This window comes from Tachypleus tridentatus, chromosome 12 (genome assembly GCF_004210375.1).
Source record: "Tachypleus tridentatus isolate NWPU-2018 chromosome 12, ASM421037v1, whole genome shotgun sequence".
Lineage (NCBI taxonomy): Eukaryota > Metazoa > Arthropoda > Merostomata > Xiphosura > Limulidae > Tachypleus > Tachypleus tridentatus.
Genome location: NC_134836.1, coordinates 83095711 through 83123655, shown reverse-complemented (window position 1 = coordinate 83123655; position 27945 = coordinate 83095711). Strand labels below are relative to the sequence as shown.

Sequence of the window (27945 nt, the reverse complement as noted above, 5' to 3'; positions counted from 1 at the left end):
CCACTGACATCTCCTAAGTTACATTGGGTAAAAACATGGCAAAGGTTAAAACGTTGACAGAGTTTGAATGTGGCAAAATTGTCAAGCTGCAAAAGCACGGTCTCTCTCAACGTGCCATCGCTGGTGAAATTGGGTGTAGTAAAACTGTTGTTGCAAATTTCTTAAAAGACCAGGAGGGATACGGAACGAGAATTTCAGGTGGTCAGCCCAAGAAAATTTCGCTGGCGTTAAGCAGGAGAATTCGATGGGTTGTCTGGCAAGACACCAGCCGACTGTCGAACCAGATTAAGGCCCTTACGGATGCAGAATGCAGCTCAAAAACAATAAGACGGCACCTTCGAGAGAAAGGCTTTAAAAACTGTAAATGTCTTCAAAGGCCATGCCTCCGTCCACACCACAAAACAGCTCAGTTAAACTTTGCTCAGAAGCACCAAACATGGGATGCATCAAAGTGGAAGGTTTTGTTCTCTGATGAGAAAACATTTAACCTGGATGGTCCAGATGGCTCCCAATGTTATTGGCACGTTAAGGATATCTCACCAGAGACATTTTCTACACAACACAGTGGAGGAGGTTCCATCATGATCTGGGGTGCTTTCTCCTTCCATGGAACAATGGAGCTTCAGGTTATACAGGGGCATCAAACAGCAGCTGGCGTGTTGGAGTGAGCATCCTTATTGACTGAAGGCCCTTGACTGTGTGGAAATTACTGAATCTTTCAGCAGTACAATGCTTCAAACCACAATGCCCATAGGACAAAGGACTTTTTCATGGTGAATAACGTGATTCTTTTGGACCATTCAGCATGTTCACCTGTACTGAACCCCATTGTTTGGGGGTGGATGGCAAGGGAAGTTTATAGAAATGGATGTCAATTCCAAACAGTGCATGATCTTGGTGAAGCCATCTTCACCACTTGGAATAACATTCCAGCCAGCCTTCTGCAAATGCTTATATCGACCATGCCAAAGTGAATGTTTGAAGTTATTCATAATGATGGCTGTGCAACTCACTACTGAGACTTCTTGTTGGGCATTTCCTACCCTGTTTAGGACTTCTTTTTGGTATAGTCTTAAACTTTTGACCAGCTGGTATTTAGGCTCATTTCATAGTGTTCACATTTTCCCTATTAAGTGCTAAAAAAAATAATTTTTTTTTTATTTTCCCTTTTCTTATTTTCGTCTTTCGAAGCTGTACTCAAATAAGTGGTTGAGTCTAAGAATGCAAAATACATATTTTTTCTCTATGTTCATTGGCCTTACGATTTTGGTCAGCAATGTATATATAGTTTTTTTTTTGTTCTTGTGACGTATATTTAAATGCACCACAACTTTTGAATTGCTATATTTTTATAACAATGTTTTTCTGCTAGGTTATACTTTGCAAAATAAGTGAAAATTACATACCTATCACACACTTGATTAAGTTTATATGTATCTTGTTAATGTTACAGTTGCATTCATGAAGCACACTTCTTTAATATGGATTTTTTTTTCTGATGATATCACATAACTACCCAATTATTAGCTAAAGGCATAGAGTTGGGGAATGTCATAACTTCAGCAGTTCAGGGTGTAATCAGAATTGTTAATGAACATGTAAATGCAGTAACTTACTCCCATCTTCTCCAAGCCTTTAGCCAGAACATCTGCTCCTTTCTTTTGATTCACAAATATGATAACTGGAGGCTCCACACCCTTTCCCAAAATCTCCAAAAGCTTTTTCCTGAGAAATAAAAACTGCATTAATGATGACATAGCAGAAGTTAACATCACTCTCAGAAACACTTAAAAAAAAATTTCATCAAGCTAAATTGTGATTTTAATTTCTCATACCTGATTACATATCTATAAATAATACATGCTTGACCATTCTTACATCACATCAGAGCATAACCAACTCATCCTGCTTGTGAGATTAAGCTATCAAAATATTTACATCAAAAATAATGATTTTTGGATTATTTGAAACAATCAAATATCAGAGCCTGTTCAGTCCTACAGAGCAGTGAACAGGTCACAACCTTTTTCAACTTAGAACTAGCAGTTCTGATTCCAAAATTTCATGTATCACTTCATACAATACTAAGTTTGCAAAGTACTTTATATTTCATTGTAAAACAATACACTTATGCAACTTCAAAAAAGACACTCAGTGGTGCAATTTTGTCCTTAGGCATTATGTGCACCATATGGGGTGGCATACAGTTAAGATATAGTAAAAATTACCTTTTTCACATTCCCCTAACAGCAAAAGAGCATCCAAGAAAAAAAAATCCATTTAAAACAACTTTATACATTTGTCTGTAGTATCAAAATATCTCACCAACTACATTAAATAAAAACTGTAAGTGTATTTCAATTTCAACCAACTAATCCTGAATGAAAATAGTTTTATTCTGGAAACTTGAATGCAAAATAGGAAAAAGGTACCTTTTCTGGGCTTCTGTTACCATGTACACTATCTGTTCTGTACGCTCTGTTGGCTTGCCAGCTGATCCTATGTACACTACAGCAGGTCGCCTCAGGTAAGATCTAGCAAGCCTCTCCACAGCTGGAGGCATAGTAGCCGTAAACATAACTGTCTAAATATTATAAATATATGGATATAGAGATATAACTGTAACAAAAATACAATCACATTGGTACAAACATAATCTGAAAAACAAAACTTATGTTTTGAGTAATCAGATAAACACATGGTGAGAAAAAGCATGAAGCTACTGTAATATAACTTGAAATTACAAGATGGAGAAGCTAGAAAAACTTAAAACATATGTTACTAATCAAAAGCACACACATACAAATCATTATTCTAAGCTAGGTAAAATAATTCAGATAATGGTGAAATACACACCAATATCAATTATCAAACATAATTTAAAAATAAAAAACTGACAAAAAACACAAGTTGTGCTTGGTCATTTAGAAAATCTCATTCTTACCTAGAATAATGATAACAAATGTTTTGAAAAACACCACACTCTTCTTTAGAATAATAATTATAAATGCTTTGAAAAATACCTCATTTTAATCTAGAATAATGTTTTGAAAAAGACTTTTGAATATAATAATTATAATAAATGCACTAAAATATCCCTTTTTTTTTATAGAATATGATACATATTTATATGGTTTAAATATTTAAAATTACAATTGTTCTGAATATTTTACTTGTTGTCAAAGTGCTGTCACACATCAGTCATACAAGGTGTGATGATTAAAATTAAATCATAAACCAGTTGCTTAATTTTATTCACTTCAGATCTGAAAAACACAAGAAAACAAAGAAACAAAATAATAACAAATTACAATATTTCATTTACCGTACCAAATGTCCCACAAAATCAAAAGATTGCCTCCAAAATATTTAGCAATGAGGCCAATCCAAACAATTTCCAAAAGTATTTGTATAATAGCAGTAACACACATAGTACACAAGATGATATTTAGAAAATATTTTAGCCAGGGAACAATGGCTGAGTTTATTAACATTTGAATCTCCATTTTCAAGAGTCATGAAAAGAGCTTTTCTTTTTTTTTCCACTTTATTTTTTGTACCTTTTTTTGGAAACTATTACTGTTTAATCTGCTCCCCAAGTGGTGGAAGATAGGACACAGGTGATGTTCAGTGCTCTTTGCAAATTTGTTGTGTAGCTGCTTGATGTGTGGTATAAAGTCAGCTTATGATCAAAGATAAGCCCTAAGAACTTTGTCTCAGGGAACACATGTTGCAAAACTTTACTGATATGGAGTTCAGAATCAAGGTTAATACCTGGTTGGTGGCAAAAATGCATAAAAACGGTTTTAGAGAGTAAGAGAAGCTAAAACTGTTTGCTTTTGTCCACTTCAGTAAATGATTGAGGGCAGTCTGTAGTTGCTGCTCAATATACCTCATGTTCGACAACTGATGTGAGATGTGAAAGTCGTCGACTTTTGCAACAGTAAGAGGGAGTTGTTAAGTGATGACATTAATCTTTATACTGAAAAAGTGTGACACTCTAACTACTACCCAGACAGACTCCAAGTTCCTGAAGAAAAGAACTGGAAAGTACCAAACCCAAACTTGGAACTGCCTGTCCATTAAAAATATTTTAATAAAAATGGGCAAATTGTCATGTAATCCATATAAATGGAGGTCTCACAAAATGCTGTACCTGCATGTTGCATCATAAGCCTTCTCAATGTCAAAGAATATTGATACAAGATGTTGTCGTTTGAGAAAGGCTTTCTGACTGACATTTCAAGTCGAATAAGGTGGTACATGGTGGAGTGCTGTCATTGGAACCCACACTGGGTGGGAGAGAGAGGTTGTTTGATTTGGGGAACCAAACAAGACGAGCATTAACCATTCTCTCTAAGGTCTTACAGAGACAGCTCATTAAAGTAATTGGACTGTAGTTTGATGGAATCTTGAGATCCTTCCCAGGCTTAGAGAAAGGGAGGACAATAGCTTGGCACTAGGCATCAAGTAAAACATTCTCCTGCCAGATCCAGTTAAAAACAACCAGAAGGATAGCAACAAAAGCAGGAGATAGATGGTGCAGCATCTCATAGTGTACATCACCAGGTCTGACTGATGTACTGCCAGACTGACGAAGGGCCAGTTTGAGTTCCACCAGTAATAAAGGGATGATTATAGTCATGGAGAGAATCAGCTCAAAATGAAAGAGGGGATCCCTCTGTCCAAGTCTTGATAGCTACGAAGGTGGAGAATGAAGCAGAAGTCCTAGGTACCTGGAAAAAACTTTCACCTAAAGTAGCAGCAATCCTACAGTATCAGCTACTTCCTAGCCATCAGAGAGCAAAATCTCACATCAATATCAGCACTTCACCAGAGGGTATAATGTTCATTAAAGTTCCCCAGGATTAAAATTGAAGACAGCAACTGTTTAATGATCATGGGTCTTTACAGGCGACAGGTAGAAAGAACAAACAGTGATGCTATGACCCAAGGAAACATGGAAGGCTATGGTCTCCAAAGGTATGTCGAGTAACAAAGACAGGTTAGGCACATGGTGATGAACCAACAGTGTCATCCCTCCATGCACTCATCCATCACACAGCCTGTCATTTCTGTACAAAGAAAATTTCTGGAAGGTGGCAGTATTATCAGATTTCAGAAATGTTTCCTGTAAGGAAAGACATACAGGATGGTAGAAAGCAATTAGTGTTTTGATGTCATCCAGATTAGAACATAAACTTCAACAGTTCCATTGTATCAAGGTGGCCATTTTTATTTATGTGTAGGAGAACCCTTCTGTTTACTACCATGTCTTTTTCTTTGTTTTCTTTATTCAAGAGAGGTCTGTCAACCTCCATGGATCCTGCCCTGGGTTTATTAGGCAAGTCTTTGTTGTTGGAAGAGGAATCCAGTGCCTGAGGATGTGAAAGAATGATTGTTTTGCATCTTGGGGTGGGAGAAGATGATGTACCAGTACCTGAAACCACATAAAATGGATCTTGGGGTTTGCTGGAATGTATGTTAGGGACAGAGATGGGTGTTGGCGTTGATTCATCAGGTTTTTTAATCATGGAGGCCAAAAGACTTTTCATTTGGTTTGAGAATGATTTGTTTGGAGGCACCGATAGATCCATCTGCCCTCTGACTGTAGTAGTGGAACAAAGTGCAGCAGCATATGTCTGAGATGAAGTGGTGGACATCAACTTTCGAGCCTCAGAGTAAGTAACATTTTGAATTGTTTTCAAACGCTGCATCTCTTTTTCTTCCAACCACTTAGAGCAAGAATGAAAGTAGAACTGGTGAGAGCCATTGCAACTGATGCAACGAGGGATCTTTTCCCACTCATAGGCATCATGGTCCTTGACACCGCAACAAGTACATGTACATTAATAATGCTGTACATCTCCTGGTTTTCCCACACAATTGCATTCCATTATTTTAAAATGTTTTCTAACTTGACTGTTACAACAACAAAGAACTGGCTACTTTTTACATCAATATAATCTTTTATATTTCAACGTGGTTTTCAGCCTGTGACTTTTACAGTATGATAGCACACATCCATATTTACACAAATTTAAAACAACTGTTTTGAATATTTTAATTGTTATCACATGTATTAGCTATTTAATAAGTTTATTAAATTTATATCTGAAAAAAAAAAGTTAACAAGAAAACAAAACAAAGTAACATTCATTGCAATAATTTATTTATTATCCTGATTGTCCCAAAAATATTTAATAATAGGACTCAAATTACCCAACATAGATCAACCACTATAAATGTTTAATGATTAATGTTACAAAGTCACCATATTTCCAATGAGTCACACCTTCTAGAGATAATTATTTGCAAAACTGATATAAACACAAGAGTATGATTTGTCATCAGTATTAACAGAAAAATATTGGAGTGATTGGGTTACACTTAATTTTTCAAGAACCTCCCAACAAAAGCAATTATTTTTTGAAAGTTTCCAGTACCAAGAAATTTGTTTTAAACATTTTCATACTACAGGATTTTCAAAATCTGTGCAAACCAGTGCTTTAAAAGATGAATTAATTTGGAAAAACGTACAGACTTGAAAACAGAAAACTGGAAACACTGATCATAAAAAGGATAAAGAATATTGAGAATCATGCAGGAACAGAATGAAAAGAAATGGTTATATCTAAATGATAAGAATTGGCATGTCTGTGACTTTGCAATAAGAGCTATTACAAATTCTACTGAGCTCATCAACAAGTTTGCCATGGCAATAAAGTTTGAACAGAAAGTGAAATAGACAACTCTGTACAGAGAGCAATGTAATATAATAAGTAATGTGACATTAAAGCTCTGGCAATCTACTAGTTATAAATAATATAGTATAAAACATCAGAGAGAACTACTGGCAATTTGTGAAAAAGGATGACAGGTGAGCATATAAAGTGAGTCTGATTTTCTAACTTATAGCTCTGAAAACAAATAATTATGTAAGAAAGTTATGCTTTACCCAACTCATGTATATATTATAATGAGTTATGTCATATTCTGTATTGTATCTTAGAATGGCTGGTATGGGTATTAACACTTTTATTGATAAGCAAAGACCAACATTTCAATCTTCCTGGATCATCTTCAGGTTAACAAAGGGAGAGTTTGCAACAGATCATTGCTGAGCATATCTTAGGGATGAAAGTATAACTGGGTACTGGACTGTAGGGGATGTTGCAGTTGGATGTTAGGTTATTAATTAGTATAGGTATAAAGGTGTTTCTTTATTATATTGGTTTAATTTTGGTTTTAGTTGTTGTACAAGTAGGCCAATTTTTATTTTATGTTTGTTTATATTTGTTTTCCTACTTAGTATCTAGGTGTTTTTTGACATTATGTTTTTGATTTGCAGTGTTTAGAAACATGTGAAGGTGTTTTTTTGTGTTCAATGAATCTGGTTTCCATTTTTCTGCTTGTTTTTCCAATATAGAAGTCATAGCAGTTGTTGCATTGCATTTTATAAATTATGTTGGTGTTGTGTCTGCTAGTGTAGTTTTTATATAGTATGGACTTTAGTTTTGTACCTGGTTTTTGAATAAATTTAGTGTTTACTCGAATGTTGTGTTTTGTCAAGCTTTTTTTCCAAATGTTGGTTATTTTTTTGCTGATGTTGGGAACATATGGTATGCAGCAGTGTAAGGTTTTGTAGTTTGTTGTATCTTGGAATTTACTGTTGTTTTTTTTTGGTCTAGGTGTGGTCAGTTGCAATTTCTCTCTGTTAACCTAAAGATGACCTAAGAAGGTCAAAACATTGTTCTCTGCTTATCAGTAAAAGTGTTCATACCCATACCAGCTATTCTGAGATACATTTTTATTTCATGTGAGTTTCTCATCTACAAAATTAAATTTTGTATTCCTCAAATAAAAGTAAACAAATTAGAGAACAGGTAAAATGTATGGAGCAAATATCACAATTTTGATACTACGGAAGATTAAGGATTTTTATAAATATTTCCCTATAAAAATCTACAAACTCTTATATAATATTGAATTTTGATTTATTAACTACAATTTAGTGCCAAGGTTATTCATATACAATGATAATAAAGTAGATCTAACTAAATTTCAAATCATTCTTATTAAAAAGTGATGTGCACTTTCATATATCAGTAGTGATAGGGTTAATTCATTCTAAAGTTTCTCAATGATCAATCTGTGTGCATAGATAAAAACGAGATAGTATCAAGTTGTCGTCTTTGAATATTTTAAACCCATTTCAATCAGTAACTACTACAGGTAAAGTAAGCTAGATATCGGTATATTACTAAAAATTGTTTTGTTGCAAGTTTTAGTTTGTTTTGACCCAAATTACTGGATTAAGTTATGAAAATATTTCATATTATTTGCTTTATTTATTATTATTATCATATTATTTATTAAAACAATTTTCAATATTTTTATTCAACGGTGCTTAGTATAAATTATAGATGATTTATATCATTACAAAAAATCTCAATGCTTCATTTTCAGTTTGGTTTATTCTTATTCACATAAATGTAATTTGAACAAGTACAAAAACTTTGTGTACTTCTTTCCATATTAACAGGTATCATGTAGTATGCTACTTCCTGCATACAAGAACAAAATTGTGAATCCATAAGGTTCCTTGTTGTATTTTCTCACAGTGACAAAATATGATTTTTTTCTTCCAGGTTTCCATAAAGCTACTCAGACTACTTGAGCAGAACTGTTCCTAATCTTAAGATAATAACCAACAGGGAAAACAGCTAGTCAACAACCACCAACAACTTCTGAAATTATTTTGTCTAAATAGAAAGTGGGAATTGACTGTCACCCTTACAATGGAACCACAGTTGTTTGTTTGATTTTTAAAATTCACACAAAGATACTCGAGGGCTATCTGTGCTAGCCGTCCCTAATTTAGTAGTGTAAGACTAGAGGGAAGGCAGCTAGTCATCACCACCCACTGCCAACTCTTGGGCTATTCTTTAACCAATGAATAGTGGGATTGAGCATCACATTATAATGTCTCCAAGGCTGAAAGGGCGAGCACGTTTGGCGCGACGGGGATGCGAACACGCGACCCTCAAATTATGAGTCGCACGTCTTAATACACTTGGCCATGCCGAACCACAGTTGTGTAATCTTTTTAAAGTATTGTTTGTTTGTTTTTGAATTTTGCACAATGCTACATGAAAGATATCTGCACTAGCCATCCCTAATTTAGCAGTGTAAGACTAGAGGGAAGGCAGTTAGTCATCACCACCCATTGCCAACTCCTGGGTTACTATTTTACCAACCAATAGTGAGATTGACCATCACATTATAATGTCCCCACGACTGAAAGAGTGAGCATGTGATTGGTTTTTTAAGTAATGTGCAAGTAGGATAAACCATACTTTTAAAGCACAGGGTCAGGTAATGGTAAAAAAAAAAGGATCAGTTTCTTCCATTGAGACGTGACATAGCAATGAGAGTATTTTCTCTTCATTTGCAGTACTGCATGTTTGCTATGCAACTTTATACAGAATCAAAAAATAAATATTGAAAAAAATTTATAAATACCTGACGATACTTATTTTTGGAAGCAAAATTTGCCAGCAATTTTTCTTCATCTTCAATTTCATCACTATCTGGCTTCTGATTAGTAACTGGCATGTAGTCAAGAATTCTTTGGACGTCTGGTTCAAAACCCATATCAATCATTCTGTCAGCCTAGTGAAAAACAATAGGATACTGATGGAGTAATTCAGAGTTCTTGGATATTAATTGTGTTTGAAAAAGATAGTGACTACACATAACATTAAACATTTACTTAAATTTAAAAATAAATAAAGTTAAAAAACTGGCCAACACAAAAAGACTGTTCCTGTACTCTATGGATTGTTGGCACTTTAAACTTTTGTAAGAGATTATTAAGAGGATAGTTAATAAATAGTTTAAAGTTACAGGTTAACTTTAGAAGAGTATTACATTGAAGAAGGACTTAACAAACTGAGGGCCAACTTTGCAAAAGCTGAGATTTTACAGTATGATAAACTACATTTTATAACACCGTCTCTCTCAAAATGCATGTGCATTCTGTGTCATTTTTGGTCAATCTGATTTAACCATAAGGAAGGTTAAAACCTCAAGATATTATCTGATATACCACCACAGAAAATACAGCTCACTTTCATACACTAGGTGCAGTTTTACATTTGTTTCCCTAAGGAGCAGAAAATATGTTATTTCAAGGGAAAGATAGAACAATGGGCAAATTAAGCAATTGCATTCTTGGCTATGTTGTGTGAAAAAAATGCATATAATGCTTCAATGTACAAAAAAATTCTACATTATAAAAAAAGGCATAAACCATATGGTTTGCCTGTATACCACAGCAATACCCTCCCCTTTGGATAAACCAGACCTACCCTTCAAACTGGGTACTCCCCTTATTCAGTTTTCTTTTTTGAAGTGACAGCTTTAAAAATTTATATATAGTAACTTAATAAGTGTGACCAACTCATCTTAAATTTGCCACTCTCAAAAATAAGGCTCAAGTTCAATGCAACGAAAATAGAAAACAAAACTCAAATTACGAGAAACTGCAATATGTAATATTGTTAATATTCTAAATTAAAAAAATAAAGTATCATTTTCATTAACTTTATACAAGTATGTAAAATTTAAGTTTATCTTAACCAAATGAGTAAGAAGATCAAAAGATTAATGGACTGTGTATTTTCTGCAAACTATCATGATAAAAAAAAAACAACAACAGTTGACAACATAACTATTCAAAAACGCAATAAAAATGGAGGTTAATAAAATAAGCAAAACTTTGCCAGGCCAGTTCATGATATGGAAAATGTTTGGAATCACTGTTATTCAATACAATAAATAAAGCAAATCTATTATAATATCCATAATTATAAAGTTTGGGTTTCTTAATTATTAACTGACCTCATCTAGTACGATGTAAGTGCAACGACTTAATACCAGGTAACGATTCTCCAAGACATCAATCATACGACCAGGAGTGGCAATCACAATCTGGCAAAGAATAATAGTATTATCAGAAAAATGTATACAGGTCATCATTCTAAAGAATTAATTTTCAAGAAATCAAATAAAATTCCATAAGAGAATAACATGAATCTAATAAAAACAACAAGACAATTTAATATTTCCAGGGTTTTGAAGATTTTACTGTTATTTTTTTGTAATTAAATAATTAAAACATAAAAGAACTTAAAAAGGCATAAAAAAATGAAAGTAAAAAGTATTTGTGCATGAAGACATTAAATAGAAGGGCAAAATAATTGTAAAAATTAAAAAGTTAATAAACAAAGAGCATCAAAATCAAAATAGAGGAACATTTCTAAAAAATCTATAAAACAAAATATATTAATTTCTTAATAGGGTGCATTTACAGGAAACGTTTCATCACAACCTCTTGATGAAATATGTTCACTGATAATTTAATCTTAAAGAAACATTCACTGATAATTTGCTTTATCTTATGAAACAACTTCTTCCAGTATTACTAACATAAAAAGTGTGACAATTGAAAAAAGAGCATGAAAACAAACAAAACTTACTATATTAGGCCTATACTATTTTTTGGGATAAGTGTACTGAAGATATTACATATGAAAGGAACAAATCAGTGAAGTTGTTCCTTCATTATCCATTATGTTAACAGGTTACAGTATCTTTTAGGTGCATTAATCCAACCTTTTAGGAAAACCTGTAGATATTTGTGATTTCCATCTAGGGCACATGAAAATCGTTACCTCTCAATACCCAAAATAAAAATTATTTCAGTAAATATTACAAATGTAATTACTTATCAATGAATTACTGATGCTAATTAAATTCATCTATATATTTGGAAGTTAAAAAAATAATTTAAAATTATTTATAAATTGATTTTCATAATAGCAAAAGATATATATCAGCAACAATGCTTGAATAATTGTTACCCATTAGTACATCTACTGTTTGATTATAAATATGCATGTCAAAATTAATAAAGTTATTATATAAGCAAAACTGAACATATTTTTGAAACTACTAGCAGTAAAAGTTTGATTTTCTACCGCTACAGGTAGAATTATTAATTGATCTATTAATGAATCAAGTGCCATTACCACCAAATCAGTAAGTGGTATAGTTGTAAATCAAGTTGTAAAATCACAAGTTTGTATTGTATCTGCCAATTGTTTTTTTATTTAAATTTCCAAATGTCTAAGATCAGTTCATTGTTTTTAATTATCCAGAAATCATGTTTACTATTATATTATGTATTTATGTGGAGTTCTTAAGTAGCATGTAATAATTATGTTGCTACAAGATATGATCTGCTGAATGTTACTATTTTACTTCAGCCCAAAATTTTTTTAATAATAAGCACAACACTACAAGTTTGATTGGACCTGATATTTTAAATTATGCAAAATTTTCCCAACTGTTAATGATGGATGCAACTTAGTCATTAAGATATAATTACTGTATCTACATAATTAAATAATAATCACTTGGGTCAGGGGAGGTTAGGAGGAATTCTAAACATTTACATTGCACAAAATAGCCATAGACTACTTATGTTACTAACTTATATTTTTGTGTAATTCGTATTTTACAGTTTCATGCATTTCTTTATGTCATACATCTCTAAGTAGTGGTGTCACATCAATTATTACTATTCACATCATTAGACCTCAGGAGTTATCAAATAACCTAAGATGTAACACAAGCAGAGATACCCCCCCCCAAATATTGAGTTCAAACACTACAATTGAATGATTAAAACATTTTTTCAGCCTTAATACTAGTTTTACCTCACACCCTAATCTTAGCTTGAAGCCTTGTTCTTCTCGAGACAAGCCACCGATCACAGCAACTGTTCTTATGTCAAGCATTTTAGCAAACCTCATGGTCTCTTCTTCTATCTGTTGGGCCAGTTCTCTTGTTGGCGCCAAAATAATCGCATAAGGACCTTGGTCAATATCTTCTGTCCTGTTATTTTAGAGAGATATTTAAAAAGTAAAATATTAAAGTTCACAGCTTTTATGGGGAAAATAATTTTTAGTACAGAGCAATCAGAAATTTAATTTGATTAATATTTCAATCAATACATTAACTGAAATGAAATAAGCTTAAATACTTCTAGACAATTACTTTATGGACTGTAGAGATTTTACTGATATCTCATTTTTTTTCCAATTAAAAATTAAAATATTTCAATTACACACAACCAAGTAAGTTTTCTAAACAGTATTTTCTGAATGGAAAAAATAAAATTTGATTTAGTATGTATATGATTTTCCAAAAGTTCACAGTGTAACACCTCTGAAAAACAAAAAAAACACACTTTCTTCTCAGAATTTCTATTTTTATGCTTTATCTGAAAGATTAATTCTATGTATCCAATTATTTTAACTTCTCCGGTATTCATCAATATTTATTTTGATACTTTATTTTGCTAAACGAATTAGTCACTTCTTATTGTAGATCATAAAAATATGGTACGACTAAAGACATACTGAAACAATGAACTCACCTTTCATATCACAATAAAGTTAACTTTGTCAGATTTAGTAATGTGGCATTTTGCCAACCATATTTTTGGTCAAAATCAATTTATAAGTAATATTGTTTTCAATAAATAAGATCTTGCACTTGTATGCTTTGTCTGAAAATGAAAAACTTAACATATTCCTGTTTGATGTCTTGCTCTGGAATATTCTTGTAACTTTCAAATGGGCATAATAAAATAACATTATAAGAACAAAAAGGACATCAGGAACTATAAAAAGCATCCACAGCTTAACTGTGAAGTATTTCAAAACTTCAGTTTTGAGATTGCCTCCTTATCCTTAACTAATTTCAAAAATACAACTAATTTATACACTCTGTACTAATTTATTTAGATTACACAGCATTAAAGTGACATCTTTCCTCATTCTATGGAATATTTAAAAACAAATCTAAGTGCAATTCTTATAGTTCAGACATGAAGAGAGATGACAACCAAAACTATGAGCATTTTTATAATAAACTAGATAACTACTTAATGTTAAAGTATAACTTCTGCAATATCTTTTTGTAAAAAAAAGCATTAATATAATATTTAAAAATTAAACCTTGAAAGTTGATCTGTAAATGTCCACTTAGAGTGATCATTTCTTAAATTACATATAGTGAGAATATCACATATTGAAAATTATATCAATCCCCATTACTATGAGCATTTAACTTTTTTCAACAAAACTAGTAATTATGATTGAAAGCATGACTGACTTCATGATAATCTAATACTTGAATAAGCAGTAAACATACCAGCTGAATAAGTGAAGTAATTCTTTTGCAGTAAGCAAATTTGAAGTTGAATACCAGAAATTTGATAATTATAAATATGTCACTATATTGTACAATAAGGTTATATGATGTTTAAGACCAAACTTAAAGTTTCATTAACATGCTGAGTTAATTACCTTAATAAAATTTGTTAAACATTAAAGAACAATTATAACTCTATCTCGTACTGTTTTGTAAAATTTAAAATTTTCTGCACTGAAAATGTATTTCATAGGTACTTATCCCCCCAAAGGCTTTTCTTGACTTATACTGCTCTCTACAGGCACATATTTTCACCTAATAATAGCTTTGATACTCCCACCTACTCTCATATGTATTCAAAAGAGATATCTGAATATTATCATGAAAATAATCATTTAGTAACCTTCCACCAACAGAATGGCAACATAACTCTTATCAAAACTAGCACACACTCTTCCATGCAGTACATGATCATTTTGAAATTGAGCATTACATACAAAACCTACACAGGAAGTGGGAAGGTGTGCACAAAATTGGAGATGAGATAAGAAATACACTGTAGGAAAATGTTAATTTTCTCTCTTTTCACAAAATATCTAGAATTCCACACTAAGTTGGCAGAGGGTTGGGTGAGTATATGATCCCCTTTAGAAAGCACTTAAAAGAATACCATAGAGTGTACAAATAAATAGGAGTTAACACACCTGTTGGAAATAGCGTAGCTTCAGAGTATGGTATATTCTTTCCCCATACAAAAATGTACCACAAGAAGTGCAAAATTAAAAGGAACTTGGTGTAAGTGGCTAGAGTGCACAGACCATACACAGAAGACATACATTAACCAAACTCAACTGAACTGTGATAGGGATATTCAGTCAACGATAAGAATAAGGTCCTCTACCTTTCTCCACAGACATGGAAACAGGTAGAGAAGATGAGCTTCCATACCAAAAACTCACATCATTATATTAGCACATCCAGTATTTATCATCATATCTGCTCAGTAATGATGTCCAGGGTACAGTAGAAAAATGGACAGCAAAGTGTAGTTCACTTCCAGTTAAGCACCAAGCAGCATTTGGAATTTATCATCCAGTCCATAGCTGGCCCAGCCCCAACTATCACTATATCAGCAGGAAATATACTATGTGAGGCACAATAGGAAGGAGGGTGCCTTAGCCCAAGGGGCAAACTGCATGTTGGCAGAATGCACTGTCCATCATCTGGTGGCATCTGGAATTGTACATCTGATCCAATGTAGGATGAGCATTGATACCACTGACACTGGCAGAACACTATCACTCTACTCTCAACTGAGTGGGACTAATCACACTCAGGAAAAAGTGTCCAATGTCCACCATCCCAATGGTTAGGAACAGATAAATGGCAAGAACTCCCAAACTCCACTGTAAGAAAATGGTAGAAACAGGTTCTTGGAAAGTCTGAATGAATAATGCACCAGAAAGAGTACAATGGGTGATTGCAACACCTTATTTGGAAAATCAGACTTATCCAGTGATCTAAAATACATGGATTATCAGGAATGGGCAGCAATCCTTATCTCATTTACACATGTTAATTCATGAGCATGTGCTCCAGGGTCAAACATCTTTTTGAAATAAAATACCATGACGAATATCTACAATCAGTCTTGCAGAACATCCCATCTTAATGGTGGGTGTATTTGATGCACAGGTCCTACAGTGAAGATTTAAGAATAAGTATACCTAATCAGGAGATACCAAAAAGTAGAATCCTGAGACACAAACAGTTCTCTTGCAAAGAAAAGGTTGAAAAAAGGAGCACTTATTCACTCTCAGGTAAATCATAGAGCTCAAAATGTAAAAGGGAAAAAAATCAAACAAAATTTGCAGAACAGGAAGTGGCCAGGTGGTGAAGATATGGAGAGTGGGTCACATACCAGTACAAATGATGTCTTCCAATGAATAACAAATGAGCAGCCATGGAAAAGCATCAGTTTTTAATATGTTCTGTGAATTCTTTCCAGTGGGTATCTGTGACTTGTTGGTGATAAATTCAAACAGACAGCACACAATCCAATTTTTTAAAATAATATATCAAACAAATCACAAGCACATATAAAAATTCTGGTACTGACTTCAGTGAAAATATTTTATTAAAAATATGTCTGAAAGGTAGCCACGTCAGATAGAGATGAGACTCAAGGTGAGGTTAGTAAAAGTATGGTTTATACACGTCTCCACTGTCTTCTTTTACCAGTATTGCAACTCAAAACCCAAAGTATATTTATACAAAATATTAAGTTTAAAAAAAAGAACAAAATATCAATAAATACAAAATAAGGAAAGTTGTCTTTACTAAACAAAACAGCTCTACTATAAATCAACATCTCAAGGTACCAGATTTACTAAGCTGTTAAACAATCTCTGGCCATATGAGCTCTTTGTTTAATACTGTACATATGCATATTCCTGTATCTATGTAAATTACTTGTGCTTTATGATGAAAATCTTATTAAAATGTTGTACACTTATAACATTTTCTTCATTACCCATTCAAGACACCTCCAAAGTTTCAGAACATATTACATGTCTTGTTAGATCAAAGTTAAGAAGTATTTAATTATTATTAGTCATCAGCAATGATCCTATAGGACACTTAAAAACAATTTTGATGGTTTACACTTTTTAAATTTTAATTATGACAATGTACTTACATTAGCAGTACTTTACAATGAGAAAAAATGTGGCTAACAGAATGCAGTTAATAATGCCTTCAATTATCTTAAGATCTTTGAAAAAACACTGTACCACTATTCTAAAAATAATAGTAGTTTGTCAACATATTTGTGTTGACCAGCATTAATTTTGCAGATTGGTGTTGTACTGAAGACGAAATTATCTTTTAATCTATACAGCATTACTTTTATCCTAAAATATTATACAAATTTACCTAACGATCTTAGGCAAAGATGTAATCCAAACCAACAGAGGGAGTAAAAATGCCAAGGTTTTACCACTTCCTGTTTCTGCAACGCCAATAATATCACGATTCTGTAAGCCAATTGGAATAGCTTGTCTTTGAATGGGAGTTGGATCCTAGTTTAAAAGAGATAGAGAAAAACAGATTTTACATAGTGTTTTTACACCAATCTGTTTGCAAGATATAGCTTTTCTTACAGTTATAAATGAAAATAACTAAAGCTCCACTTTACTTTATGAAAATTCTTTCATCAGATAACAAGTCTCAGTTTAAAAGATGCTTAAAATTCCAGACAAAATTACTTTGATATCTTCATAAAAAATTGCTGAATAATTTTCATGTTATAAATATCTAAATAACAATAAAAATTTAATAGCATTAGGAATCATAACAGGATTTTAAGTAGATTCTCTGAACTTGAAGAATTTAATGCAGAACTCTCACAATTAAGAACATTTAACGTGCGAGACTAAAACCTTTTAACAAAATTTATCAATTCATTTATTTAAAGTTGCATACATATTTACAGATTCTGTGACACAAAATTATCAAAGTTAGCATTACTTAGAGTGATGCTACTATTAACCAATTTATTTCTGGCAGTCTTTGTGTGAAAATTATCACCCATAATTTGGCATTTTATGGTGCAAAGCAACTGGCTGAGCACAACCTTTGAAGAACAGATGTTGAATGTTTAGTATTCTATACATAGGAGGCATTAACTTTTCATGTTATAATAAAATGTTAGCATTTTAGTACTAGCTACATCTAGATTCAAAATATTCATTTAATCTACCAGTCAGGAACACTTCAAGTATAAGTAGGTTTATAAAGTCCTTTGTTTTGAAATTGTAAAAGGAACTATATTAAAAACCTGTATCAGTCTCTAATGATGTTTAATTAACTTGCACAATAATTGACATATTAAAGAATTCAGCTTAAGTTCGGCTACATACCATGATTTCAAAGCGTGCCTCATCATTACCATAGCTATACTACTCTGTTATTACTGTACAGTATGTACAATATTGTAAAATTCATGTAACATTATACATATGTTCATTAGACACATCTTACCTTATAGTTAAGCTGATCAATAATGTCCAGAATTGTTTTTGGGAGCTTAGATTCCTTCCAACTACGTATAGGGTTAGGGATCTTACCACCTTTGATAGCAATATTAAAGTCTTCTCTGAAAATTCTCCAATCTCTTTCAGTCATTTGTTCTATTGATTTTTGTGTCCAGTGTCGATCATCCCATTTTTGTTTGTCTTCTTTCTTCCTTATTTTCTTCAAACGAATACTATAATATTTCTTATGTTACAGTAAAGTATATGATATTCCAATAACAAGTTTAAATTATGAAGAACACTCTAGCATTCAACTTCTTTTGGGAATATTAATTTCCAAGTCAAAGGCTTGGCAATATTAAATTATTTGTAATTTCATAACTTACTTCAGCATGTTTTAATAGATAAAATGGTAAACAAAAAATAAACATTATTTGATTAGAACTGCATAAGAAGTTTAAGCACAATACAGAATATTCAAGCATGTTATGAATGTAAAAAAAACAACAAAAAAACACACACCAAAAAACAGTCTTTCTTGATGACAAGAAACCCACTTGAAATAAAAATGTATCTCGAACAGCTAGTATGGGTATTAACACTTTCACTGATAAGCAGAGAATGTTTTGACTTTCCTAGATCATCTTCCGGTTAACAAAGAGAGATTTTGCAACTGACTATTATCGAGCACATCTTAGGGATGAGAGCATAAATGGGCACAGGATTGTAGGGGGAATTGCAGTTGGATATTAGGTTATTAATTAGTATGGGTATAAAGGTGTTCCTTTATTATATTGGTTTAATTGTGGTTTTAGTTCTTGTACAAGTAGGGCTTCTTTGATTTTATGTTTGTTTATATTTGTTTTCCTACTTAGTATCTAGGTGTTTTCTACAGTTATGTTATGTTTATTTGATTTGCAGTGTTCAAAAATGAGTGAAGGTGTTTTTTTATGTTCTTTGAATCTGGTTTTCATTTTTCTGCTCGTTTTTCCAATATAGAAATCTAAGGAGTTGTTGCAATGTATTTTATAAATTATGTTGATATTGTGTTTGTTAGTGTAATTTTTACATAGTATGGACTTTTTATTAGACTTTAGTACCTGGTTTTTGAATAAATTTGGTGGAAAACAGTCTTGAAAAAGCAATCAAAATCTAATTGCAATCGTCTTTTATATTTATTCCTTCACCTGAGCACTTTTAACATGGAACTGGTTGATTTGACCAACCTTGTAATCACATATAACTATCCAAGTTACCATAACTTTAACATTTTTTGTGCCTTTATAAAATTTGAAAAACATTTCCTAAACATTACAAGTGTTTTATCCATAAAAAATAAATTCCTCAACTTTATGAAGTCATAATGTTGACTGCTCTGAGTGTAACATAATTTTTTATTGTTAAGATTAAAAATATATTTCTTTTAAACATTTTGAAATTTCATTTGGTAACCTCTAAATACTCCTTAATAAATATGACTTTTTTAATATATCAGTAACACTATATTTTATCTGCTATTTTCTCTAGCCTAGCTCAATAATGATTTGGTCAATTTGACAAACCTAGTAATCACCACACAAAATGAAATATACCTAAATTATCCTGCAGTCTTTCTAGAATGAATTCAGACTGTAACAAAAATTATTTTTGTTAATAATTATGTAAGGCAGAACTACCTTTTCACAGGTACTTTGCATATTGTATCTTATCACAAATAGTTGTGATGAAACAATTGTATATTGTCTACATACAATAGTTACAAGGGTAAATAAACAGTACATTAATTAGTAAATTTTAAGCACCCTTAAATTTGGCTTAAGGGTTGTAACAGAGTACATTTATGTTTATTTTTATTGTCCTTTATATCACATTTAATTAATAATCCTGTCACACTTGCAAATCATGTAGCAAATGTGTGTAGCTTAGATTATCATATAAAATGAAATAATGCACTAAATGCTCAAAAGCACAACTCCTGAAGGTTTTTATTATTATTATTGTTCCTCTTTACTATCTTACTTGATTTAACCTTTTCTAACTTAGTAAGTTTCTACTCTTTACACTTTTGTAACTTTTATACAAATAGAAGAAATTAGTGGTTTGATAACGTTTTTTTTCTGTCAGTTGCTGATGAAACTTAAATCTACTTTTCTTTACAATAATGGTAATTGTACAATAAATAATTTTTATTTAATTAATTAATGCGCATAAGAACACAAAATAGCAACACCCACAAGGCAAATAATGTTATTTAACAATTACAATTTAAATGACTTTTTAGACAAGAAGGGCTTAAATTAATTACTTTAGCTGACTGACCTGAATACCATGAAAAAACATCCAAACTGAAGAATTTTACATTACTCTTTACAGAAAACAATGCAGCATTATACATCATTCAACAGATTAGAACTTTGCTCTTTTGTTAGCATATAACATGATATAAAGCATAAGAAAGAATTATTGACAATTTGTAAAATAGAAGATGTGACAGATAGGCATGGCAAAACAAATGGGTTTGATTTTCTCTGGTTTATGTCTCTGTAAACAAATAAGATTGAAGGCTATAAAAATTGGACTTTGTCTTAGCAAAATCTGTATTATAATGAGTAATTATGGTAAATTCTATACTTCAGAAAGGGATGGAAAACGGATTAGAAATAAGGAATTCTTACACAATTCTTGGGTAGATTGATGAATTTTTAAAAAACATTTCCTTATGTAATTAAAATTAATATATTAAAATTTCATTCACTAACTGTTTTGTTTCCATGTTTATTTCTACATATTAATAAAGTATTTTAATTACGTTTTGTATGTAACCACATTAAAGGTTGTGACATGTGTACTTTGCCCTACTCGTTGTGAAAGGGTTAAATGTCTATTATACAGAAGCTTCAAAATAATTTGATACATTTAATTCATGTAACAAAAACTGCAAAGACATAGCTCAGTCCCAACATATAAACATTAATGGTTAGGTCCATTCTATTAACTGAAATAAGAAAATTTTAAAACACATACATTTAAAATAATTGTATGCATAATGAAAGAATCAAAATTGCAAATTATAAAAAAAAGTTATGAAAATGATAAATTTATATGATCTTATAAAACATAAAATCCAAGTTATTTAACACTAAAATGCAAAGTACATAATAACATGCATTATGAGAAAACTATTAAATCAGATATATTTTAAACTAAAATTAAGGTAAAGAACAATTTATATGCAAGATAATAATCTTTGTTGCACAAATTTAGTGATCAGCAGCTAAAATGACAAAAAATGACTCAAACAAAGGTTAATTAACAGCACTTAAAACTTACGCTTCTTGTTCTTTTTCAGCCACTGTTCTTCGTTTCTCTAACAGATCTCCATAAAACTTGCATTGTTCTTTTTTCTGAGCCTAGAAATTAGATGAAAACAAAAAATTATACTTACTGTGCAGAAAAAGCACATACTAAAAGATGTAGGATGGAACCAATGAACTTAAAATCTGATGAATTCTAGGAAATACAACAAAATAAAGATTTAAGTAAGGCAATGTTAAATAGAGAAATTTTTAAAATTTACCAATAGAATTTTCAGTCAGTATACTTTTATTGATATTTTGCATGAGAAACAATTTACTGTGTGTATTTACAACATAATAGTATCTACCTTTAAATCTATACCAGCTACATGTCCACGACCAAAAAACTGAATGCCATGCCTCTCTTTGTAGATAGGATTGTAGTCCACAGCTGTATCTTCAGAAGCATCCCAATCAAAAACAAATTTCCTATCATTGAGTCGTCTAACACGCCTCTTTTTCTTCACAAGTCCTAGGTAACGTTCCTAAAACCAACATACGTTGTTATAAAATATAACCAAATGCTAAAACTTCCGCATCAAGTTTATAGCATTTGCTACAAAAATGTAAAGAAAAATAATGTTCATATACAAGTTAGAATTCATATGATTAAAAAAATTTCTAAATGATAGCAAATATACTGAGATATTGCATATACTAAATACTGGAATTTCAACCATACAATGGCTTCAGCTACATTATGCACTGGATAAAAATTTTTCACGACAAATTTCATTTATCAATAAGAAGTATGAATAAAATAACATGGTATTTAAATTTAGTGTATTTTTAATATGATACCAGAGTTTAAGTTTTATCTGCAGTGGATCACTAGGTACAAGTCAATGAAAAGTTAAATCACTGTACATAGGTTATACATTAAAAAAAAAACACCTGAATGTATAAGCACTAAAAACTTGGTTTAATCACTCATGGTAGGCACAGCACAAATAGCCTTTTGTGTAGCTATGTACTTAAGAACAAACAAATCTTGGCAATTCCAAGACACATACACAAATTTAATGAATGTCAGATTTTGACACTGTTCATTAAACATGTGCACTACTGGAAACAGGAACAGTCTCAGGTCTCACAAGAATTTAAGTAAACTAATTATTTAAATGGTGGTTTTTTTTCACTGAAATTTTATGACTCTTTCAGGACCATGACTTAAAATCCCTATTTTTAAGAATTTCCAGTACTGCAATTTTTACAGTTCAATTTACATGATTTCCCAGCACTTCAAAGACCTGTAGGTGGCCTGATTAATAATAATTGATGCAAATGGAAAGTTACTGAATTTGTATTAAATGTTTTTAAAGTGCAATCATATAGTGGCCAATAATAAAAGAATGTTATAAGAAACTAATAATAGTTTATTGGATAAAACAAAGCTCTAATCAACACATAATAATAGTGACATTATGTTCTTGGAATTTTCAAAATTCTTCAATCAAATTGACCAAATAAGCCTAAGATAAATATAAGCAGTAACTAGAATAAAAAAAAATCTGGAAAAGTTAAATTCCAAAAACTAATTAAGACATACTGAATTACTTTAATATCTAGTGGTTTTAGTTAGTTTTTTGTTCTCAAACAAGGAAGCACCATTTTAATATAAAAGAAGAAATCTCAAAAACAATTTATTAGAACTTTAAAAATGTCATTATTAAGGAATTTAATCTATCAACATATTTGGTGTCATACTATAATACACCCCACTGAAATAATAATATTGCTTCAATCAGCCTTAACTTGAATTCACACAATTCATGTAATAGATACAACACATAGTCTTACTTTTATGGCTTCAAGCTCTCTCTCTTTGTCTTTATTTTCACGAATTTTATCACGGTCTTCTTCCTCTTCGGGATTTTCTCTCTTTTCTCTTCGCTCACGACGCTCACGTTCACGAGAATCTTCTGAAAATAGTTAAACAAAAAAAAAACTGGATATGACAATGACAGCAAACCAGATCAACTGATGAGAAAAATAAAAACAAATAGAAAGAAAAGGTGGTTTTTATTTAAAGAGCCTGAATACACACACACACACACACATGTACTGTGATGGATAAAAAAAGTGGTTCCTTGAAAATGTTAATTTCTGATATCTTTTATAAGATAACAGAAAAATATGTATAACTATACATTTTTAGAATGCATCTGATAATATCTGTTCAAATATGATCTCAAAATCCTGATTTTAACACTGGAGTTTGTAAGGACCTGACCTTTTTATGATTTTAGTTACACTTTCTCATAAAAAATGATGTGCATCTGCTCTGGTTTCTTAGATCTTATTTCAATTAGCCTACAAAATTATCAAACAAGTTCCTTTGCTATTATGGAGTCCTTAAAGGATATCTTAGGAATAAGAGAATTTATATTTTGACATGGTCAGGTCATTCACATTATATAAAACTGATTGAAAACTTATGGGCTGATTAATGAAAAATTGCAAACCCAACAAAGAATGTGAACTTTTTGAAGTACTCAAAGAAAGACAGCAATCAATCACTCAGAAATATCTGCACAAACTGACTGAAAGCACAGTACGTCCAAGTGAAACAGCACTGAAATCCAAGGAACTGGTGAAACTGGTTTGTATTATTCTGAGTTTCGTTTTTACATTCAAGGATTGCAGAGAAGCTTCTTTATGAGAACATATAACTGAAATCATAAAAACTTCAGGTATTTATGAAAGCTAGTGTTAAAAGTGGGATATGAGATCATATTTGGACAGATGTCAAGTGTGTTCCAAAAACATTTTTCTGTTATCTAATAAAAAATAACAATTTAACATTTTCAAGAGGCTACTTTATCTTGCCTACCACTACCTCCTGTGTATGTACACACACACACATAATAATCAAATTTTTCAAACCACAGATGACCATTTCTTTAAGTAAAGAGAATGCAAAAATCACAATTGTATAAATAATCACCTATCTTGATAAAATCAACATAAACTACTATTGTTTATTCAACTTGATAGTTTTCAATAATAAATTCTTAAGGACTGGTTATACAAGTCACTTGCTACTATTTTTGTAAGTCTTTAAATAGCAGCCAGGTAACAAAAGACTGGAAGACTGCAAATGATATTCCTATTTTCAAGAAAACTGATAAAATTTTCCTGGTAATCACAAGCCTAGGACAGTTTTGTGTCATTGATAGAAAAAGTTTTTGAAAGTCTGTTAAAATATGCTTAGCAAAATCCTTAATAAAGTTTAAAATCATGAATATTCAACAGAATTTTATGGGGTAAAAATGTTTTCCAACTAATATTTTGCCATTCTTGGAAGAGTTGGTTGGTTGGTTTGGCATTTTATGGTGCAAAGCAACTAGGCTATCTGTGCCAAACATGTGGTAAAAAGTTAAAATTATTAAAATTAACAAATAGCATTAAATCCAATTTTTACATCTAGTCTGCAGCAGTAAGAGAAATAGCTACAGTGATATGAGTTGTAAAAGACCTTCTGTAGCATAATTGTAATTATCATAACTCCCCAGGATGACTAACGGGTACATTCAAAGATCAGCATTAGTCACCTGAAGTTGGCTTTTAGAATCCTGGTTTCGAGTTATTTGATGTTATGGCTGTTTTCAAAAAGTAAAGTAATAGAAGTTTTAAATGACTTGTAGCAAAATTTTAATTATTATAACTTGCCAGGATGACCAACATTAGACACCTGAAGTTTCGAGTTATTTGATGTGACAGCCATTTTCTAATTTCAAGTCGAACTAGACGTACTTTCATTCTTAAAAGAGAATCACATTAAAAAAAAAAGTCTAATGTATAAATCAAAAACTTGTATAGCATTAAAAAAATTAATGTCCTTGAAAAAACATTTGTAAGGTGGACAGTGTCACCATCACTAATAACACTGTCTAATGTTACAAATAAATACTGGGACAAAATATGTTTAAAACAATGCTGTCATTGAGAGTTGTAATGATGGTGAGACATTAAATTGTGGCTTATTGTGACCTGAGTGTTACACAAACAACATATTGGTGCAACAGTTCCAGATAAAAGAAAACGATGAGACAAAAAACTGTGACCAATGCATAGTCTAGTTAGATTAACTTTCTCTTTCTGATCTTTATGGAAACAAGACTGCCAAAGTCCAATAGAGAGTTTTGTTTGGAAAAGCTTGTTTTCATGTTGCTCACTTCAAGTCAATTGCCAACTGGCATGGAATAGGCACAGCAGTGACAAAGCCAGCGCAGACAGATTTAGCTGCGGTATCAACGAGCCCATTCCTGCAAATACCAACATGGCCTGGTATCCAGAAAAACTGGATAGAAGTAGATGTTAAAGAGAAATAGACTAGTCAGTTTTGAATATCAGTGAAAACAGGGCGAGAACTAACATGAAGCAACTCCAGGGACAGTAAAAAACTAAGCGAGTCAGTATAAAAAGTACAATTTGAGTACCACTCAGCTTCTATGTGATCAAGGGCAAGTGAAATGGTGTAAAGTTCAGCAATGAACACAAAGTGTAGAGGAGATTCAGCATGCAATCACCAAACCACAACAAACTATGACAGAGCCCACAGAGTTGATTTCAAACCATCTGTACATGAAGACCAAAAGAAGCAATGGCAGATCATCTGTTCTGAAAAAGTATGGCCAACCGAGGAAGGAAGACACAACCTCAGGCACGATGTTGTAGTAAGGAACAAAGTTTCGAAGCATACAGTAAAAACAATTACAAATGGAAGAGGTGTGAAGGAAGTTTATGAGACCTTGTGTATGAACTTTGAACTAGGGAAGTGTGGAAAGCCCCCGTGCAGAGCTGAAGTCCCTGATGGTGGATGAGGTCCAGCATCTTCAAGGCCAAGGTCCTGGCAGAACCATAGACTAGTTTTGATCGAATAAGAAAATGATACATCTTTAGCATAGAACATTGATCTACTCCCCAAGTGGTACAAGAGAGGACATGTACATGCTATTGTACATTAGACCCACAACTACTTGATGTGTGGTATAAAAATTAGCTTATGGTCAAAGATAAGCCATAAGAACTTTGTCTCATGGACTACAGGTAGCACAACTTCACTGATACAGAGTTCAGGATCAGGGTGAATACCCCATTGGCAGCAAAAGTGCATGCAAATGGTTTCAGAGAGAGAAAGAAGTTAAAACCACTTGCTGGGGTCTACTTCAGTAAACAATTGAGGGCAGCCTGTAGCCGCTGCTCAAAATACCTCATGCCCACTGACTAACATGAGATGTGAAAGTTGTCGACATAGAGCTCATTTGCAACAGTAAGAGAGAGTTGTTCAGTGATGGCATTATTCTTTATACTGAAAAGTGTGACACTCAAACCAAAGCCCTGAGGGACTCCAAGTTCCTGTAGAAAAGGATGGAAAAGTTTCGAACACACACAAATTCGGATTCGCCTATCCATTAAAAAAAAATTTTAAAAAAATTGGCAAATGGCTACATAACCCATATAAATGAAGGTCTTGCAAAATGCTATACCTTGAAGTTGTTATCATATGCCTTCTCAATGTCAAGGAATATTGACACAAAATGTTGTTGTTTGAGAAAGACTTCTCTGATTTATATTTCAAGACAAATCAGGTGGTCCATGGTGGAGGGCTGTCATTGGAACTCACACTGGGTAGGTGAGAAAAGACTGATTCGAGGAACCAAACAAAAGGAGTATTAACCATCCTCTCTAAGGTCTTACAGAGATGGCTCATCAAAGCACTTGGATGGTGGTTTGAAGGAATCTTGGGATCATTCCCAGGCTGAGAGAAAGGTAAGACAATACTCCAGCACCTGGTATCAAGAAAAACAACCTTCTGCTAGATCCACTTAAAAATAATCAGAAGAACAGCAAGAGAAGCAAGAGATATATGCTACGGAATGATGTATTATACATCAGGTCCAACCAATGTACTGCCAGTTTAAGTTCCACCAGTGTAAAGGGATGATTATAGTCATAGAGAGAATCAGCTCAAAAGGAAAGAGGTGATCGCACTTCCCGAGTCTGGATGGCTAATATGATGGAGGATGAAGCAGAAGTGCTAGATACCTGGCAAAAGCTTTCACCTAGACCATTTCACCTGTCCATTAAAAAATTTTCGATGAAAATGACCAAATGGCCATGTATCCCATATATATATATATATATGGGACTTGCAAAATGCCATACCTCCATGTTGTATCATAAGCCTTCTCAATGTCAAGGAATATTGACACAAAATGTTGTTGTTTGAGAAAGGCTTCTCTGATTGATGTTTCAAGTCAAAT

General features: G+C 32.3%; 1 protein-coding gene across 1 annotated transcript in view; it reads right to left on the bottom strand.

Annotated features, from left to right (window-relative positions):
* The window catches only part of LOC143233827 (putative ATP-dependent RNA helicase DDX23), a 76102-nt gene that overhangs the window by 5421 nt on the left and 42736 nt on the right, over positions 1-27945 (bottom strand). Inside the window, exons 6-15 of the mRNA XM_076470552.1 lie at positions 23477-23598; positions 21985-22161; positions 21651-21730; positions 18328-18553; positions 17221-17366; positions 12786-12963; positions 10906-10995; positions 9526-9675; positions 2433-2584; positions 1617-1725 (exon numbers count right to left, since the gene is read on the bottom strand). Coding sequence (XP_076326667.1) covers positions 1617-1725; positions 2433-2584; positions 9526-9675; positions 10906-10995; positions 12786-12963; positions 17221-17366; positions 18328-18553; positions 21651-21730; positions 21985-22161; positions 23477-23598 — 1430 coding nt within the window. The remainder of the gene's footprint in view (positions 1-1616; positions 1726-2432; positions 2585-9525; positions 9676-10905; positions 10996-12785; positions 12964-17220; positions 17367-18327; positions 18554-21650; positions 21731-21984; positions 22162-23476; positions 23599-27945) is intronic.